Source organism: Dromiciops gliroides, chromosome 1 (assembly GCF_019393635.1).
Source record: "Dromiciops gliroides isolate mDroGli1 chromosome 1, mDroGli1.pri, whole genome shotgun sequence".
In the NCBI taxonomy this organism is placed as follows: Eukaryota; Metazoa; Chordata; class Mammalia; order Microbiotheria; family Microbiotheriidae; genus Dromiciops; species Dromiciops gliroides.
In genome coordinates this window covers 588030042-588048491 of record NC_057861.1, presented here as the reverse complement: position 1 = coordinate 588048491, position 18450 = coordinate 588030042, and the positions used below count along the sequence as shown (strand labels likewise).

The following is an 18450-nucleotide window of genomic DNA, read 5'->3' as shown; positions in this document are numbered from 1 at the left end:
TCACTATTTGACAAAAAGTGCTGGGAAAACTGGAAAGCACTTTGGCAGAAACTAGATATATACCAACATTTCACACCGTATATCAAGATACGGTCAAAATGGGTACATGATTTAGACGTAAAGGGTGATACCATAAGCAAATTAGGGAAGCATGGAATAATTTGCCTGTCAAATCAGAAAATAAGAAAGGGTTATTACTAAATGAGATAGGGCATTATGGGATGTAAGATACTTTTGATTACATTAAATTAAAAGGGTTTTGCACAAATAAAACCAGTGTAGCCAAGATCAAAGAAAAGCAGAAAACTAGGGTGGAGGGGGAATTTGAAATGCAAAATTATAAAAAAATAAAGTTAAAAAATATTTTTACATGTAATTGGGAAAAATACTAAAATTTTAAAAATAAATAGACAAAGAAAGATGATTCTTGTATCAGGACTTTGCCTCTTTTTGGTGAGTTCAAGGGGAAAAGACAAAAGAACTTGCCTTTCTCCATCATGAAGGAACAGCTGGGTGCATAGACATACTTCAAAGGTATATTGGTAGTGTACATTATTGCTGATGACCAGCATTGGTTAGTACTGCTTCCTCAAAATTGTAGCAGCCTGCTCTTCTCGTGTATATGCTCTTTAATATTCATAGTGTTTGGTATCCTTAAGCTTGAGACTTTCTTTTAAGGGTTTGCATAGGAAACAGGAAATGTAATGGGAGATTTTATTTTTTTTAAAAAGTATTCCTGGAAATCTTTCCCATTTGTTGTTCATAGTGAAACCAGATGTTTTACCAAAAAGACCTGCATTTTGAGCCAAATTCAGCACACGTTTTGCATTTTGAGGTTTCACTTTTTAAAGAAATGGATTGTAATAAGTTGTACAGGATTCTATTTTCACATGTCTAGGCCAGGATCTTACTTAATTTTCTTCACTTAAGTATGTCCTTTTATACATCTGGAATATTATGCTGTTGACTTGAAAATAAGGTTTTTGCTTTCTGACAATTTGGTAGGGGTTTTCCTCCATTACATACATGGGCAGAACTTTTCTTTTGAATTCTTAAACTGAAATAACTTGTTGGTGGCCACCCACATCTTGTACTATTAGCATACTAGGGCAGCTCTGTCAAGATCAGTCTTTACCTAGCATAAATGCACAGGTTTAATTAGAACCTTTGGTAAGTGGCAATCACTTGTTGGGATTATGTTATTTTCTCTGTTTAATATTTATGTAGGTTCAGACATTTTAAAGCTCTTTTTTTTTTAAAGTAATATTATTTAAGCTTTTCCTTAGAAGGGCTCAAAGCACAAGCTTGAGCTGTTTAACTCCCTGATGCTCACTTAGGAAATTAGCTAATGGTAGTTCATCTTTCTGCAAAAACAAAACCAAACAAAAACTTTTTGGGAAGAAAACTTTCCTGACTCTTCTTTTAGCACATTATATTAAAAAATAACATAGAACTTGTAATCAAATGATTTGATTTCAAGTCCTGGCTCCCCTATTTCCTAGCTGTGTGCTTATAGGCAAGCCATTCAGCTTCCTCAAGGCTCAGTTTCAACTATAAATTAGAGATAATACTTGTACTACCTACCTCATAGCACAGGTTCTGAGAAAAGTTTTATTGGTAATTAAATGAGAACCTTTATCATTTATAATGTTAGAACTAGAAGAGACTTTGAAGTCCACTTGACCAAATCTCTCATTTTAGAGATGATGAGACTATACAATTGTCCACAGTTGTGGTGCTATTAGTTGGAACTTAAAAATCTTTTACCACAGAAGTAGAGTGAAATGGATTACAATGCACTTATATTCTTACTCTCGATAAACCTTTTACACAGGAAAGAGCAAAAGGAGGTTAGTGAGCCTATTTTTTTTTTAGTATCAGAAAAGAGATTATCAGCAGAAACATTAACTATAATCATTAACACTAAGTGACCATTAACTCCTAGGAACTCTGATGTCTGTTTGAAAAAAAAAAAACAACAGATATTTTTTTTCCCCTTATGGAAAGAGAGGGACCTTCATCTGAGCAATATTTTTTAAAGAAGGTAAAGATACAGTTTCCCTGAGAGAACTTAAATGCCTTTTTCCTTTACTGAAAATTTTTGTTGTCAATAAAGGTAGAATCTAGGGTGTGATTCCCCCCCCCCTTTTTTGGGGGGGGGTGGTGAGGATAGCAAGAAGAACCTAAAAAACCTTTGGCTTGTATGCAAACAAATTATTTAATTATTTTCTGCATGGTCAACTCTCATGTTACTGCTTGTCTTAATTGTGGATAGTATAATTTTGCAACTTGTCTTCCTTCCTGAGGCTGAATGACTGCTTTTCAAATACGTTATGATGGGGAATCCTTTCAGATATAGGTTGAAACTAGATGGTTGCTGAGTTCCTTTCCAACTGAAAATTCTGTGACTGACTCTCCTTGGCTATTTTAATGCTCTTCTAGAGAATTAGCCAAAGAATAGAAAGAAGAGTAAAATCATTCAGTGTCCCAATGGAAAAATGATTAGGTAGAAAGTTTAAAATCCTGTCGAATTAATTAATTCTTTTTTATCCTCACATTCTCCAACAATGTGTTTACTTGGGAAAACTGAAAGTAAGTAGAGGAGTACACAGTATCATCAACATTGTGTGTTGACCTACTGTGATGGACTATATTCTTCTCACCAATGTAATGATACAGAAGGCTGTATATGTGTGTGTGTGTGTGTGTGTGCGCGCGCGTGCGCATATCTATATCTATCTATAACCTATATCAGATTACCTGCTGTTTAGGGGAGGGGGGAGGGAGGGAGAAAAATCTGAAATTGGAAAGCTTGTATAAACAAAAGTTGAGAACTATCTTTACATGTAATGGAAAAAATAAATAAAATACAGAAAAAAGAAAGTAAGTAGAGGAGATGGACACAAGTTGCAGAATGAGACATCTATTTTAAGATGTAGCTAATTCAGGAATTTGTTTTGCTTGACTAGGTATATTTGTTAAATTTTTATTGATGTCTTTAGTTTCTTACCTCATCATAGTTTTCCCAAGTATCCCTCCCTCTCCCAGAGAGCAATTCCATATAACAAATAGTATTTTTTAAAGAGGAATAAAATCAGCACAAGTCATCAATACATTGAAAGAGTCCAAAAATTTGTGCAATGTATAATACCACGGACTTCCCATTTCCACAAAAGGGTTGGCTAGGGATAGCCTTTCATATTTCTTCATTCAAGTCCTATATGATATTTATAATTTTGATTACATTTACTCAATTTTTTTCTTGTTCCATTTACATTGTTGTAGTTACTATATATATAGTAGTTATGGTTATGGTTACTATATTTATAGTATATATATGCCATATATATATATATATCTTATATATACTATATATTTATTTATAGTTTTGTTTGATCTGCTTACTTCACTGCATCAGTTCATGCAGAACTTTCCTTGCTTCTCTGTATTTATCACATAGCTCATTTCTTACAGCACATTAATATTCCATGTATTCAATATTCAGGAACTATAAATTGTTTAGTCATTCTCCATTTGATGCACATCTACTCTGTTTCTGATGCTTTACTGTCACAAAAAGTGCTGCTATACTATAAGACTATGCATATTTATTAACAAGGTTGTTTTGTTTTTGTTTTTTTCCAGTGGTTAGGGAGAGTGAGAAAATTTGATTTTTGTTAATTGAAAAAATAATTTTTTTTTAAATTACAGTTGAGAGTAGTCACTTTGCCTCCCTGTTGAACATAGATCCTGGTTCATAATAATTGATTCATTAGTTCCTCTTGCCATGAAAACTCTGGTTATCCTGGTATAACATGCCAGAAGAGTGAGGCTAAAAGAGATAGGGGTATATGTATGTGAGTGTGACTATGGGTATGGGCGTTTTATCGAGTTGCTCTAACATTTAGGTCTTCCTACATGATTTTTATATGGAGTTTTATTTATTTGTTTGTTTATTTTGCGGGGCAGTGAGGGTTAAGTGACTTGCCCAGGGTCACACAGCTAGTCAAGTGTCTGAGGTCGGATTTGAACTCAGGTCCTCCTGAATCTAGGGCCAGTGCTTTACCCACTGTGCCATCTGGCTTCCCCCCATATGGAGTTTTAAATGAATGACATTGTAATTTTACTGTTTCCATTTTCTTACATATTTCTCTAGGCAATTAGGGTTTTCTTCATGTATCGCTCACTGTTGCTGCAGCTTCGAGATGAACCAGAGACCCAGTTACCATTGACAAGAGAAGAGGACTTGATAAAAACAGATGACGTCCTAGATCTGAGTAAGTAACCCTTCATTATTAATAGTAACTGTGGAGAAAGCTAACTGTATGCTTTACAGGTGCTAAACAAATAAACATTTGACCTTTGCCTTGCTCTATGGTAATTATAGTAACCATACTACATCTATGTAATGTCTACCCTAACACTGGATTTTTCTCTACTTTATAGAGGTCAGACTGTGAGTGCTTCTTTTTATTTTTAACACCTTTGAACATTTCAGTAGATTTTTTTTTATCTTTTCTGTATCTGCAGAGTAGAACATTGACTAATCATGCCAGATGGTTTCTCCTGTCTATACTTCTGTTTTCAACCAGTTAACTATTTTTATTTTATTTGCTTACATCTGTTCTTTTTTTCCCTTTCTTAGAATCTTAGACAATTTAATTCTATGTCTATGCTACCTGTCTCCTTTACTCTGCCTTTGCCCTTTTACTATTTGCATCCCTAATAGATGATAATATGGGTTTCTTCAAGGACATTAAAAGGTATGGATTGATTATGTTGCATAGTTTGATTGTGGTAAAACATAAAAAAGGGGTTTTTTAAATTTTGACACAATGTTTTCATCACCAAGGAAAAATTAAATGTCAGGAAACATGCTGGCAAATACACATTTTCCTCCTCTGTATTTATGGATAGCCAACTGAAATAAAGATTCAAAGTATTCTGCTTACCAGTTTTAATTGATTAGTTGGCTGTTTGGGATCATTTCACTGAGCTTTTTGAAGTGTTCTCCCATTTGGCCCAAATGGGGTTGAGCCTGAATAAGCTTATTCTTCCGAATGGTCTACTGAATGAAAGTTTGTTATAGCAATAAAAGCAAATTGAGGGTTGTGGCCAGATTCAGGGAGAATCGACAGGAGAAACTTTGGTACTGTGTTCTCAAATAATTCCTCAAAGCAGTTTCTTTGAACTTCAGATCCAATGGTTTTAAAGTAAGAAGTAGAAAAAGACTTCTCTTGATGACTTTAAATAAATATACAATTTAGTTCTGATTCCTTATCCTTGAATATAATTTCCAGTAAAACTGGAAAATTTTAAATTGTTCCTTACAGTATGTCCTTCCCTTCCCAGTTTCTTTCCACATTTTCAAGCTTCATAGTGATCTTGGAGCTGAAAGTTGTATAGGAGCATAGACTGGAAGAATTCTGGCAATACTAGGATTAAATTAATTGTTTTTGTTGAAATCCTTGCAGATTGCCTGATTTTCCTTATTATGCTGATTTTTCTTTCAAGTTGGGGAGCATTGTAATTTTGCTATGGTTGCCTTACTCATTTTGTCCAGATTATTTCTTAATCCCAAGAACTCAGTAATTTTGAAACATATAGTAGTAGTATTAATGTGCTACTCTTTATATAGAGAGGTGATGCTACCACCTCATGCAGTTTCAGTTGTTTTTCCAGTAGCAAGAATGAGTTATTGATAGCATATCTGTGAACTTTTAGCTTTTCTCTCTCATGACTAGTTGCACACATTTATGAGAAAACTGGCTGAGTATTAGAGGTACAGTCTGTGATCATGAAACACTGTTGAACAAATTTGATTATCTAAAATTTAAACCCATACTGTTGTGTTCATTGATACCATGTTATAACTAAGTTAACAAACTAGTCATAGATATTTGAAAAAATTGCAAGTCTAATAGGCATTGATAACATAATTAGAAAAATAAGAATTATTCTCTGTTCTGACTCCTAGTCAAGTTATCATTCTTTAATTCAAAGTTTATTAAAGTTTTAGCATGCCATATTTGTAGACCTGGAATACTTGACTCTTAGCAAACCAGAGTTTTTGTCAAGTGGTTGCTTTAGATTTGTATTAACCTGAAATTGTACTACGTCCTGAGAGTTAATTTCAGCAACTTTAATTATATAGTTTGGTCCATGTGTAAGTGATATTTTCCATTCCGTTTGTTTAACAATGTCCAGTGTTTATTGTTATAATAAAGGGCAGCTATCTATAATTAGGGCATCTAGGTGGCACAGTGGATAGAGCACTGAGTTTGGAATCAGGAAGACTCGACTTTATGAGTTCAAATCTAGCCTCAGACACTTAGTAGTTTTGTGACCCTGGGCAAGTCCCTTAACCCTATTTTCTTCAGTTCCTCATCTGTAAAATGAGCTGGAGACAGAAATGGCAAACCACTCCAAGAAAAATCCAAATGGGGTCAGGTAGAGTCGGACAGAATTGAAGTGACTCAACAGCAATAACAACAACAATGTTTATTGTTATGGTCCTTTCACTACACAAAAATTCTTTCCATAAAACTGAATCAGTACTTTAGCATTTATTCTGTAATAACCCTCATTTAAAACAAAAAGGCAACGTTTTCAAGACACTAAATAGCATATAATAACCATAGCACTTTACAATAACGGTTTTTTCAATATTTTCAATAATGTTTCATCTATTCCCATTAGTTGGTTTAAGTATATTTTAATTCAAGTGTTTTTTGAGAATTTTTATTTGAGTGAATAGTTGATTGATAAAAAGTGCAGGTCAAACATTTTATCCACCTACATTATGAACTAAATGAGTCTTATGCTTCTTAGAAAATGAAGGTAAAAGGAATTCAATCCCAAATAAAATGTACCCTTTTCAGTGTTTAAGTTCAGGTATTTAGAGATAGAGCTCTGAGAGTTGCTTGAGCAATAGAAAAGTGAGCTGACTTAGTTGAAATGAAATTTGAGAAGCAAGTGTATATGTGGCATTTGAAAAGTAAGTGCATGTTGTGGCTTTTGTGGGTTTTATGGGTAATATTTTTCCCCATTTTGTTTTCTCTTTAAAGAGAATGCAATTCAAGTTTGATTGGTCTATTTAAAAATATATTTATATGGGCAAATAGCACTAAAATAACAAAGTATAACAGCCATTTTAATTATTCATAAACACTTAAGATGATTTCATTAACTTTTTAAGTGTTAAAGCTTTAGTGGTTTGAGACAATTGTAATGGCCAAACTTTTTAACTAGGCTTAAATGTAACTAAAATGAATTCTTACACACATTATGCATTTTGTTTTATTGTTGCCATTCACAGATTCTCTTCACTATGAACATTGGTCACATATTCCACAGAATTTGAAATACACATTTATAAAAGTTTTGCTTTTGTTCAAATGGAATGTAGATTGCATTTTAATTATTACAAATTAGCCACTCTAATCTTAATTTTTAAAATATATTATTGATGTTTTCCCTTGCATGTTCTTCTTTCTTCTCCCTTTCTTGAAACTAGGGCTATATGCTGTACTAATCAGAAAGAGGATCATGTTTAAATTAAACTGCCAATTCTCCAAGGCAATGATAACATGAAATTAACATCATTTCCCCTCTCTCTATGAATTATACTTCTTCTCTGAGTGTTTGATGAATGATACTACTGGCCCTTTTTCAGAAATGAAGTAGAAATATGGAGAAATGAAATTTGTGTCTTATAAAACTGACTGGAAATGTGATTATAATACAGCCGTCAGTTTTGTTTGAGTGGATTTTCTTAAAGTAAATCAAATTGTAGTAATAGTTTATACTTTTAAAGCAGGATGATGTAGTTGTTTCCTGCATATTGATTATTTGATTGGTACCTGTCTGCTACAACTTTTTTCAGTAATGTTCATTGATGTGGTTTAATGTATATTCCTGTAATCTTTCCCCATTTTTATAAACTTACAATCATAATTGAGGTACTTAAGAAATATGTTCTCCCGAAGTAATAGGGTCATTTCTATATCTCCTTTTTATGTATTGGAGTAACCTAGAACATTTCTGCGAGAAAAGATAAAAACTATTTTTTCCTCTATATGACTGATTTTCTGTGTTTAGCCTGTGTTGGGGAACTTTTTTTTTTTTTTTTTTGGTGAGGCAATTGGGGTTAAGTGACTTGCCCAGGTCACACAGCTAGTAAGTGTCTGAGGTCGGATTTGAACTCAGGTCCTTCTGAATCCAGGCCAGGTGCTTTATCCACTGTGCCACCTAGCTGCCCCCTAGGGAACTTTTAAAAAAGCATTTAGAGAGTGTTTACCTTTTAGAGTTGTTTGCTATCTTTCAAATGCCATGTATTAATTTTCCCTAAAAATGAGTCTATTGACTTAATATCTATTCAGTTTCTATTGGACTTTGGGGGGGGGGGGGAGCAGTGAGGGTCAAGTGACTTGCCCAGGGTCACACAGCTAGTAAGTGTCAAGTGTCTGAGGCTGGATTTGAACTCAGGTCCTCCTGAATCCAGGGCTGGTGCTTTATCTACTATGCCACCTAGATGCCCTGTTGGTGTTAGTTGTTTAAAAAATTCGCTCAGGTTGAAGCGATTCCCTAATATTAATTGCTTCACTGTGTTCTTGACATTTGTTGATTTCTGAGTTCATATACCAATGCAACTTTTTAAAAAATAGTATATAGTTGTATCTTTTGTCTACCTTCAAGTTTTATGTGGGCTTTTGATTTTTTTTTTCTGTGACTTGGTATTTCCACCAAAAGACTGAATGAGCATCAGCAGTTTTTCCTTTTAAGAGTTTTATGCTAATTATTACCTTCTGTTCCCACCCTATTCCTGCCTCTACCCCCAGTTTTGTCCTTCTTTTGAGAAATGGCTGAGCATTCTAAATTTGGAACATATGAAAGCCAGAGTTTTCATTTTCACTTTGGCTTGAGCAGAAATAAGACGCGAAGTATGCTTTTTCAAATCTATCCTTCCATATCACTATCCATGAGAAGAATTGGCCTCAGGCTATCTGCACCTGACAGATGTGTTTTATAAGAAAGCCAAAAGTTTCTTAACTGTCTTTAGGTGGCTAAAGAAACTGAGAGGCAAGTTTTACAGCTTTTGTTCCTAAGAACATCTTAAAAACTTCAGTTAGTTTTTCCTCAGTAGGAGGTTAAGATGTTCCTAGTAGCAAAAGCTATAAAATGTACTTCTTACATTCTCCATTCCCCTGAAAGACATTCAGAAGAAAAAAGCTGCTTCTCATTTAACATCCTCCTATCCATCATTACCAACAAGTATTTAGGAGGTCATATATAGTAATTAGGAATTTTTAAGATTGAAAGTTTTAAGCATTTATTTTAACACTTTAGTAATTTAAAAAGAGAGACAGCTAAGGAAAGTAGGGAAGTATGCTTACTGGACTAGTAAGTACTACGCATTGAGAGCTGGTATTCTTCTGACTCAAGACCTTTATTAAAGGTCATGTTGTCTGCCACTTGTTCAGACTCTTTAGAGATTTGTTTTGGGTGTTTTGTGGTTGATCAGATAGCAGGGCCAGAAACAAATCCTCCCCCCTCAGAGGATTTCAAGATAACTTAATTCTATGTTAATATGACTTGTCTATAACATTGTTAGAGACCATAGTGAGGTGACATGTGGGAACAAGGGGTTAAAATGGAAGTGCTCCCATTGGGGCATATGTTGGGGGGAGTACCTTTTGAACTGAAACTCTCTGTAGGAAGAGTATAAGGTTGTAAATGAGTTAAGCTGTGGTGCATCTTAGAACCAGATATGTATATATAGTAAGCCTTTTTACGTTCTTTGTTTTTCGCATCTATCAAGTCACCTTCTCTAGTGTCCTCTACTTCCCAAAAGAAATAAAAAGCCTACAGAAAATCTCTCTAATACTGGCATATTTGTGGTATCTTTGAGAGGCAGTGCATTCAAAAGTAAAAAGGCACTGACCTTGGAATCTGGAACCCTGGGCTGGAACCCATGCTGCTGTCACTAGTGATTATGCTACCTTTTGAGCTTCAGTTTCCTTATCTGGAAAACAGCAATCTTAGCAGCAAACACTTATTAAACTCTGACTATGTGCTAGTCACTGATAGGCTCTAAATTCAAAAGTTTCTTCTGGTTCTTAAACTTTATGAAAACAGCACCTATATTAATATTTTAAAACTACAAGAAAATATTGTTTTTACAGGACTAAAACTTCAAACACATCTGAACAGTCATTAGAAATTAATACCAGTCTTAGGACTTGCTCATTTTATCATTCAGATCCTATCAGGCAAGAGTGGCCTTCTAGTCATCTCTTCTTTTAGGACTATTGATTTTATATTTACAAAAATAAATTCCATACCTTGAAATTAAGTTCTGAATATCTTTCATATTTTGTTAAATTTTGGATACAGTTTTTCTAGATAAAACCAAATTCCTTCTAAAATAGATGTTCCTTCTTTACTACATAACCTCCTACCAATAAATATGCATCTAGAGATCTGATCTTCCTAATTTCTTCAGTATGATGCTTAAAGCTATTTTTTCATTCATCTGTTTTCATTACCCATGCCTGACTTTCAGATTTTAAACTATGCTTTGCATTTTCTTAAATATATTTGGGACTTTCCAAAGTTCCTAGGCAGGAAAATGTATGTATTTGAATGACTGGCATAACCTTTAGCCTTTTCTGATGCCCATAAACCTGTTTTCTCTCTAATTGTTTATATCCTTTATAGCAGTGGAAGGGACACAGATTCTGGAATCATATATCTAGACCTGATGGGGGCCTTGAGGCCTTTGAGGTGAACCCTGTCGTTCTGTAGACGAGGATACTGAGGCCTAGGGAGAGAAGTGACTTGCCCAAGGTCACACAGGTAGTTGAATAAAATTGTATTTGGCAGTTGAACTCAAACTAGTGCAATATCTAAAGTTGTGCTTCCTTTCCCCTTGTAACTAAGTAATACTGCTTGCTTCCTGTGTCAGGAAACCAGTATACATGTACATATCATCTTCCCTGTTAGATGTAAGCTCTTTGTTTCACAGGCGTTTCCCAGGCCATATTCCTTGTTGCCTGCTTGGAAGATTTTGCTGATGCCAATACCTAGGGGATTGAGGAACTTTGGAAATCTTCTCCCAAGCTCTTATAATTATGTTTCCCCTTTCATTTCTTTTGCAATTACCTTCCTTCACAGTGTCTTCTCATTGCATTTTGTCTCCAGCTCCTAACACAGTATATGATACATAGTAGGCATTTAACAGATGCTTGTTGATTGATTGTGTTTATGCAGCACAATTCAGTCAGTTGTTTTAGAGTACATGAATGCTGTTGACAACGAGAGGAACTCTTTAGGTACAAACAGAACAGGTAAATGAGGACTTCACAATCTGGCATGATTGTTTGCTTGTTAGATTGTTAGCTTGCCTAGGCTATCACCCTCTAAATTAGCTGGCTCCCATTATAACCACATTCTGGAGATTATTCCCTCTCTTTGCTATTTTCTCCATACTTTCTATATTCAGAGTAGAGCTAAGCTGCTTCCTTCAGCCTTCACCATTCTTGGGAAAGCAAGGCCCTTTTCTCTCAGAGCCATCACTGGTCTCAAGTATAGACTGACTCAGTGACATTCCTCAACTTTTCCATGATAAGCATCTTCTCTGTTCTGGACATAGCCTTCCATAGCAGTTCTTTTTATTTTTTAATTATAAAAGTATTTTTTAATTTTCCAGTTACATGTAGAGATAGTTTTCAACATTTGTTTTTATAAGATTTTTAGGGGCAGCTAGGTGGCGCAGTGGATAGAGCACTGGCCCTGGATTCAGGAGTACCTGAGTTCAAAATCTGGCCTCAGACACTTGACACTTACTAGCTGTATGATCCTGAGCAAGTCACTTAACCCCAGTTGCCTTACCAAAAAAAATCACATTAAACACATTTCTGCATTAGTCATGTTGTGAACAAAGAATCAGAGCAAAAAGGAAAAACCTCAAAAAAGAAAAACAACAGCACCAAAAACTCCATAGCAATTCTAAATGGACTGTGGTACAGTAGAAAGATCACTGGATTGGGCTCAAAGAAACTGGTTTTCTTTTCCAAGTTTTGCCACATCACTCTGTCTTTGTGATTTTGGATGAGTCTGTCAGGGCCTGTTTCTTCATCTATAAAATAAATGGATTGGATTGGATAATCTCTGAGGTTCCTTCCTGCCCCAAGTCTATGATCCTGTGATCCTTTTACCTTTTCTAATCTCTCTTTACCATGAATGTTTATCTTCAAACCATCTAGTTACAGTTAGCTCTATTTTATTTGTTCTAAAATCTTCAAACATCCTTTATAGCAGCTCCCTCAGCAGCCCCACCTCATTCATGCTAGGGGCTTTTAACACCCTTCCTAAAAGATCACCACCAGCCAGCACTTTCTCTGGAAATTATCTTTCCGAGCCTTCCTTCACAACCATTGTCTCTTCTCAGACAACATTGGCATAAAGCAATACTGCACTATTACCCAGTGACTTCAGTTCTTCTAGCTTCTGCCAGAATAGAGATACTCAAAATTCACAAACGAATTTTGAAAAGGGAAGTTGTTGGTTTTTGTTTGTTTTTTTTATTAAAGGCTGAGTTCAGTTATGGACTTTCCTCAGAAAAAGGGGGAAAGAGTTCTTGGCATTAAGTAGCGGTTTTATAAAATACTGGTCCTTTTTCATAAAGGGAATCATATTTTCAAAATTTTTCCTTGAAGCCCTTATAACACTTTTGATATGATGAGAAAATATGTCCTGCTTAGACCTTTAAAAGCATGTGTCTTGGGGCGGCTAGGTGGCGCAGTGGATAGAGCACCGGCCCTGGAGTCAGGAGTACCTGAGTTCAAATCCGGCCTCAGACACTTAACACTTACTAGCTGTGTGACCCTGGGCAAGTCACTTAACCCCAATTGCCTCACTAAAAAAAATTAAAAAAAAAAAAAAAAAAAGCATGTGTCTTCAAATGTTTCACTCAATTTTGAGATCAATGCAAAATCCCCACAGTAAGTCTTGATACAGTAGGTGTGAATGTGTGTAATGGGAAATCAGAGTGACTCAATTCTACCTATATACTGTTACTGAAATATTCAGGGGCAAATAATTTGGAACTTCTCTGTGGGGTACCCCATCCTCACTTCCTCCAGAATAATCAAGTCTGTTCTTTCAGTTTTGTAGCTATAAAAAGGCTTTCTATTGAAAATAGATGGTCCTCCTTGAAAATCACCTTCACTAACATACTACTTCATTGGCGTTAAAAGTGAAAGTGGAGGCACTCAACAGTTCTCACCATCATTGTAGTATGTATGGTATTTAAATAATCTATTTTTGCACTTCCTTATGATATACCCAGTAGTACAGAAATGTGAAGTCTTACCATCTATTCTTTCTCTTTGACTGAAAAGAAAATAAGCATTCATTCCAGACTATGAATTTTCTTGCTTTGGAGTTTGGAATAAATAATAGTCTCTACTATAGATTTTTTAAAGTATCTTAGTATTTTCTGGAGGTTTATATTTTGTTATTCAAAATTCATTTGCAGGTGTACTGACTTTACACTTGAATTAAATCTGGTGAATGTTGGGTATTTAAAATTTTCCATTTAAGCTATGTCCTCTCAATCTGATCATTAGTTTTGCCACTTGATATTATTTAGGAACCCTTGGGAATCTTTCTGATCTAATCATACATCCTAATTTAAATCTAAGTATCTTAAACCTTAGGGCCCTAATTCCTTTGGAAAATGGGTTCTAGACAGTACAGGATATAGTCATGTGAAACGGAAACAGTCTATAATGCAATCCTTTGGTCCTTAGGATCATCACTTTTTCTTCAGCCTCAAAATTAACAGATATTTCGTAAGCTCCTACTTTGTGCCAGGCATGTGCTGATCAAAGATGAAAGTAAAACAGGCTCTGTCCTCAAGGAGCATACAGTGAAAGAGGAAAGGGAAGATGTATCTGTGTAGGTATTTGCAAGATACTATACAAAGTAAGTACAAAATAACCTTAGAGAGGAAGGCATCAGCAACTGGGAGGGACTAGGAAAGGCTTCTAACGGATGGTGGCATTTGAACTGTCTTGGGGAAAATCAAGGCTTTCAAGAGGCTGAGTGGGAGGGACAGAGGAATAGCACTCTAGGCAAGAAGGACAACTTGTGAAAGGGCACAGAGATAGGAAATGGAGGCGTCAGGAGCCTGTTACACAGAGGCTTGTATGAATGGAGGGGAGTAATATGTAAGCAGACTAATAAGGTGGGGAAAAGCCAAGTTATCAATGGTTGTAAATGGAAAATAGTTTATGTTTTGAACCTAGAGATGACAAGAAGTCATTAGAGTTTATTGAGTAGGGGGCTAACATGGTCAGACTTTCCCTTCAGGAAAATTACTTCGGTGACCATGTGAAGTATGGTTTGGAGTGTGGAGAGTCTTGAGGCAAGAAAGGCCATTTAAGAGACTGTTGCAAGAATTCAGCAAAAGTGATAATGGGGGAGGGGGACAGCTAGGTGGCTCAGTGGATAAAGCACTGGCCCTGGATTCAGGAGAACCTGAGTTCAAATCCGGCCTCAAGACACTTACCAGCTGTGTGACCCTGAGCAAGTCACTTAATCCTGATTGCCCTGCAAAAAAAAAGTGATAATGGGGGCAAACCCACCATCACTGAATTCTCTAATGAAGCTGAACAAACAGGCAGTGTTGTGTAGTGTAAAGAACCCTGATCCTGACGTCAGAAGACCCAAGTTGAATTCCATTTCCGAACTAGTTGTTCAACCTTGAGCAAGTCACAAATCACTCTTACCTGACATGAAAAGGAGGGGGGGGGGATCATAATAATATTCACACTATCTGCCTTGAATGTTGATTATTTTAAAAGTTAGCTACCATTTATTCAGTCCCTACTATGTGCAAGACACTGCTCAGTTGTGGGAATACAACAAAGAAAAGCAAAACCAAAAAACAAACAGTCCCTGTTCTCGAGTAACTCACATTTTGGGGGAGACAACATGCAAACAACTATGTACAAAGAAGATCTATAAAGGGTAAAGTGGGGGTAATCTCAGAGGGCAACTTCTAGCATTGAGTTGAACTAGGAAAGACTTCTTGCAGAAGATGGGACTTTAACTGAGACTTGAGAGAAGCCAGGGAAGCTAGGAGGCTGTAATGAGGAGAGTGTTCTAGGCACGGGGACAGCCAGAGAAAATGCTATGTCAAGAAATTGAGTGTCATGTGGGAAGACCAACAAGGAGGCCAGTATCAATGGATCTCAGAGTATGTGGAAGAATGTACGATATAAGAAAACTAGAAAGGTAAGAAGGTGCCAGGTTATGAAGGACTTTGAAAGCCAGAGGATTTTATATTTATTCCTAGAGGTAATAGAGAGCCACTGGAGTTATTGACTGAGGTGAGGTTGGGGGGCGGGGAGGTATGGTCAGATCCATTTTTTAGGAAAATTATTCTAACAGCTGACCGGAGGGTGTATTGGAGTGGGGAGCCATGCTTTTTGCAATTATCCTATTGGCAGAAGAGCAAGTAAATTGTTAAAGCTGTTTACCTAAGCTATCTGAATAATCTCATTATTGGGAGATGGCAGAAGCAGAAGAAGCATTAATTAAGCATCTACTATGTGCCAGGCACTGTGTTGAACATTTAAAAATATATCATTGAGGGAAAGATACCAACATTGGTGTTAATGCCATATCAAGAAAAGGAAGGAAAGAATTGTTACTTTATTCCAAAGAACAGGAAGATTTACATTCAGATCTTGCTTTCAATAATTTGCAGTTTCCTCTATTAACTGACTCAAGTATTTATTAGCTATATAGTAATAAATCATCCCCAAGTGTCCTCAAAGATATACATACTCAGGATTGTATATAATCTTTTGAGATGTTTACATAGCAGTCACTCAAGGACATCATGGCTTATTTTCCATGTGTACTTTGATTCTCACATCTTTTTCTGCGTTTCAATTTGGTTTGCCTTTGCTAGTCAGAAGTTGGTCTAATACCAGGATTTTATTTGGAGGACTAGTCCTAGAGTTTTATTTTATGATTTGTACGTGCAAACCAGTTTTATTCAGGGAGAGGATATTTTTAAACTTTAATAAAAAAAGTCACCTGTACACAACTCTGTGGTAAATAAATATCAGTGTCCCTTTGAAAGGCCTCTTGGCAGTCAGTATTTATTCAGATGCCTTTTAGATTCTGTCATGAAAGATAAAACCTGATCAGAAAGGTGATTAATTTTTTTTAAATTAATAACTTCTTATCACTTTTGAAATCATGGAAAGTTCAGCACTACATTTTTTTATTGTGAATGAAAAGCCATTTGATGTTTTACCCCCTCTCTTTTTGGTAGTCTCTGCATTTGCCTTTTTTATAACTTAACTATTACTTTCATTGAAATTGACATTAGGCCCCCCTGCAAGAGCGAATTGGGCTCGGTTGGTCACTTTTCCCTCTCGCTTTCTGCCGTTTTTTTTCCCTCCCTCTGTCTCCTTTTCCTTCTCTTCCACTCCTTCTTTCTCCCCGTTCTCACTCCCGCGGCCAGCCAGGTGCTTCCGGTAGTCGGCGGCGGTGCGCTCTCATCTTCCCGTTGCTGGGGTACAGTCCATCCCTTAGGATCCCTGCTGAGTATCTGTCAGATAAGAGCATCCTGAAGTTAGCCTTATTTGTGGACAACTTGTTAAGGAATGTGGTGAAGAAGGTGAGCAAACCAGCTAGTTTGTTCTCAAGTTACCTCAGACAGAAAAGGCGCAACTGCACAACACCATGCCCAAGTTTTACTGTGATTACTGCGATACGTACCTCACCCATGATTCTCCATCTGTGAGGAAGACACACTGCAGTGGCAGGAAGCACAAAGAGAATGTGAGAGACTATTATCAAAAATGGATGGAAGAGGGGCAGCTAGATGGCGCAGTGGTTAAAGCACCGGCCCTGGATTCAGGAGTACCTGAGTTCAAATCCAGCCTCAGACACTTGACACTTACTAGCTGTGTGACCATGGGCAAGTCACTTAACCCCCATTGCCTAAAAAAAAAAAAAAAAGGCTGGAAGAACAGGCCCAGAGCCTGATTGATAAAACAACCACTGCATTTCAGCAAGGAAGAATTCCTTGAATTCCTCCCAACCTGTTCTGAGCTCCTCTACTATGAGAGCCTATGATTCCATCTCCTCACCCTAGCATGATGGGGCCTCCCCGTCCTGGCATGATGCCTATAGGACCACCTCCTGGCATGAGGATGCCCATGGGAGGCCACATGCCTATGATGCCTGGCCCTCCAATGATGAGTGCCCACTCCCCCAGCAATGCCTAAACCAGACAGATAAAATACATAAGACAGAAGGAAACCCATTTCTCAGTTCTGTATTCTTTGTTCTATTTCATGGTGCTGGGCCTTAGACATGGATTATTTGTTTTTCTTCCCTTTTCCCTTTTAAAATGTTGACACTCTTTTACATCATTGTCACTTTCCCATGATTCCCCTTCCCCTGCCCCCTAGTACATCCCTCCCTTAAGTGATAAATAAGCACAGTGGAAAAAAAAAACCCAACACATTGGAAGTATCTATGAATTATTGCTTGTTCTATACCTATAGTTTAACACCTCTCTGCCAAAGGAAGGGAAACACTTTCCCAGTCCTCTGAAGTCACAGTAGCAGAATGCATTAATCCGAGTTTTGAAGTCTGTCAGTGTTGTGTTCCTTTATATTGTGGGGCTTGTGTAAGTTGTTTTCCTGTTCTGCTTACTTTCCCTCAACCATTAGTACATACGAGCCTTTCCAAATTTCTCTGATTTCATATTCATTTCTTAGAGCACAATAATATTCCATTGCTTTCATATCCCATATGTTCATTTGATATTTCTCAATTGATGAGTATTGTTTGCTTGCAGTTCTTTGCTATTATGAAAAGTGCTGCTAGAAATATTTTTGTGTATATGGGACCTTTCCCTCTATCTTTGCTGTTCTTGGGTTATATGCCAATAGTGCTATCACTGAGGCAAAGATGTGTGTGTGTGTGTGTGTGTGTTTTAGTGACTTTTTAGAGTAATTCCAAACCACTTTCCAGAACTGTTGGACAAATTCACAGCACCACAAAAAGTGCATTCGTGTGCCTAGCCACAGTCCCTCCATCATTGACCATTTTCCTCTTTTGTCATCTTTCTCAATCTTATGAATGTAAAGTGAAGCTTCAGAATTGTTTTAATTTGCATTCTTTTTAGAGAGGTAGAGCATTTTGTTATGATTGTTGATAGCTTGCAGTTTTTCTTTTTGCAAACTGCCCCAGGGGTAGTTTCTAGACCTATAAGAAGACTTCCCATTTCCTGTGAAAGAAGAAACAGGAAGAGTGGGGCAGAAATGCAGCTTATATTTGTATTGCGACTGTTCGTATAAAAATAAAAGTATTGACTGTTTTAGCATTTTTTTAAAAATTGACATTAGGGGGCAC

At 36.5% G+C, this 18450-nt stretch overlaps 1 protein-coding gene across 7 annotated transcripts in view; it reads left to right on the top strand.

The window, feature by feature from the left end:
* CLEC16A (C-type lectin domain containing 16A) overlaps positions 1-18450 on the top strand; it is a 235123-nt gene that overhangs the window by 109413 nt on the left and 107260 nt on the right. For 6 of the 7 annotated variants that reach the window (XM_043972793.1, XM_043972809.1, XM_043972800.1 and 3 more), the window contains exon 18: positions 4157-4277. In XM_043972793.1, the coding sequence (XP_043828728.1) occupies positions 4157-4277 (121 nt within the window). The remainder of the gene's footprint in view (positions 1-4156; positions 4278-18450) is intronic. The other variant, XM_043972785.1, reaches the window with a different exon arrangement.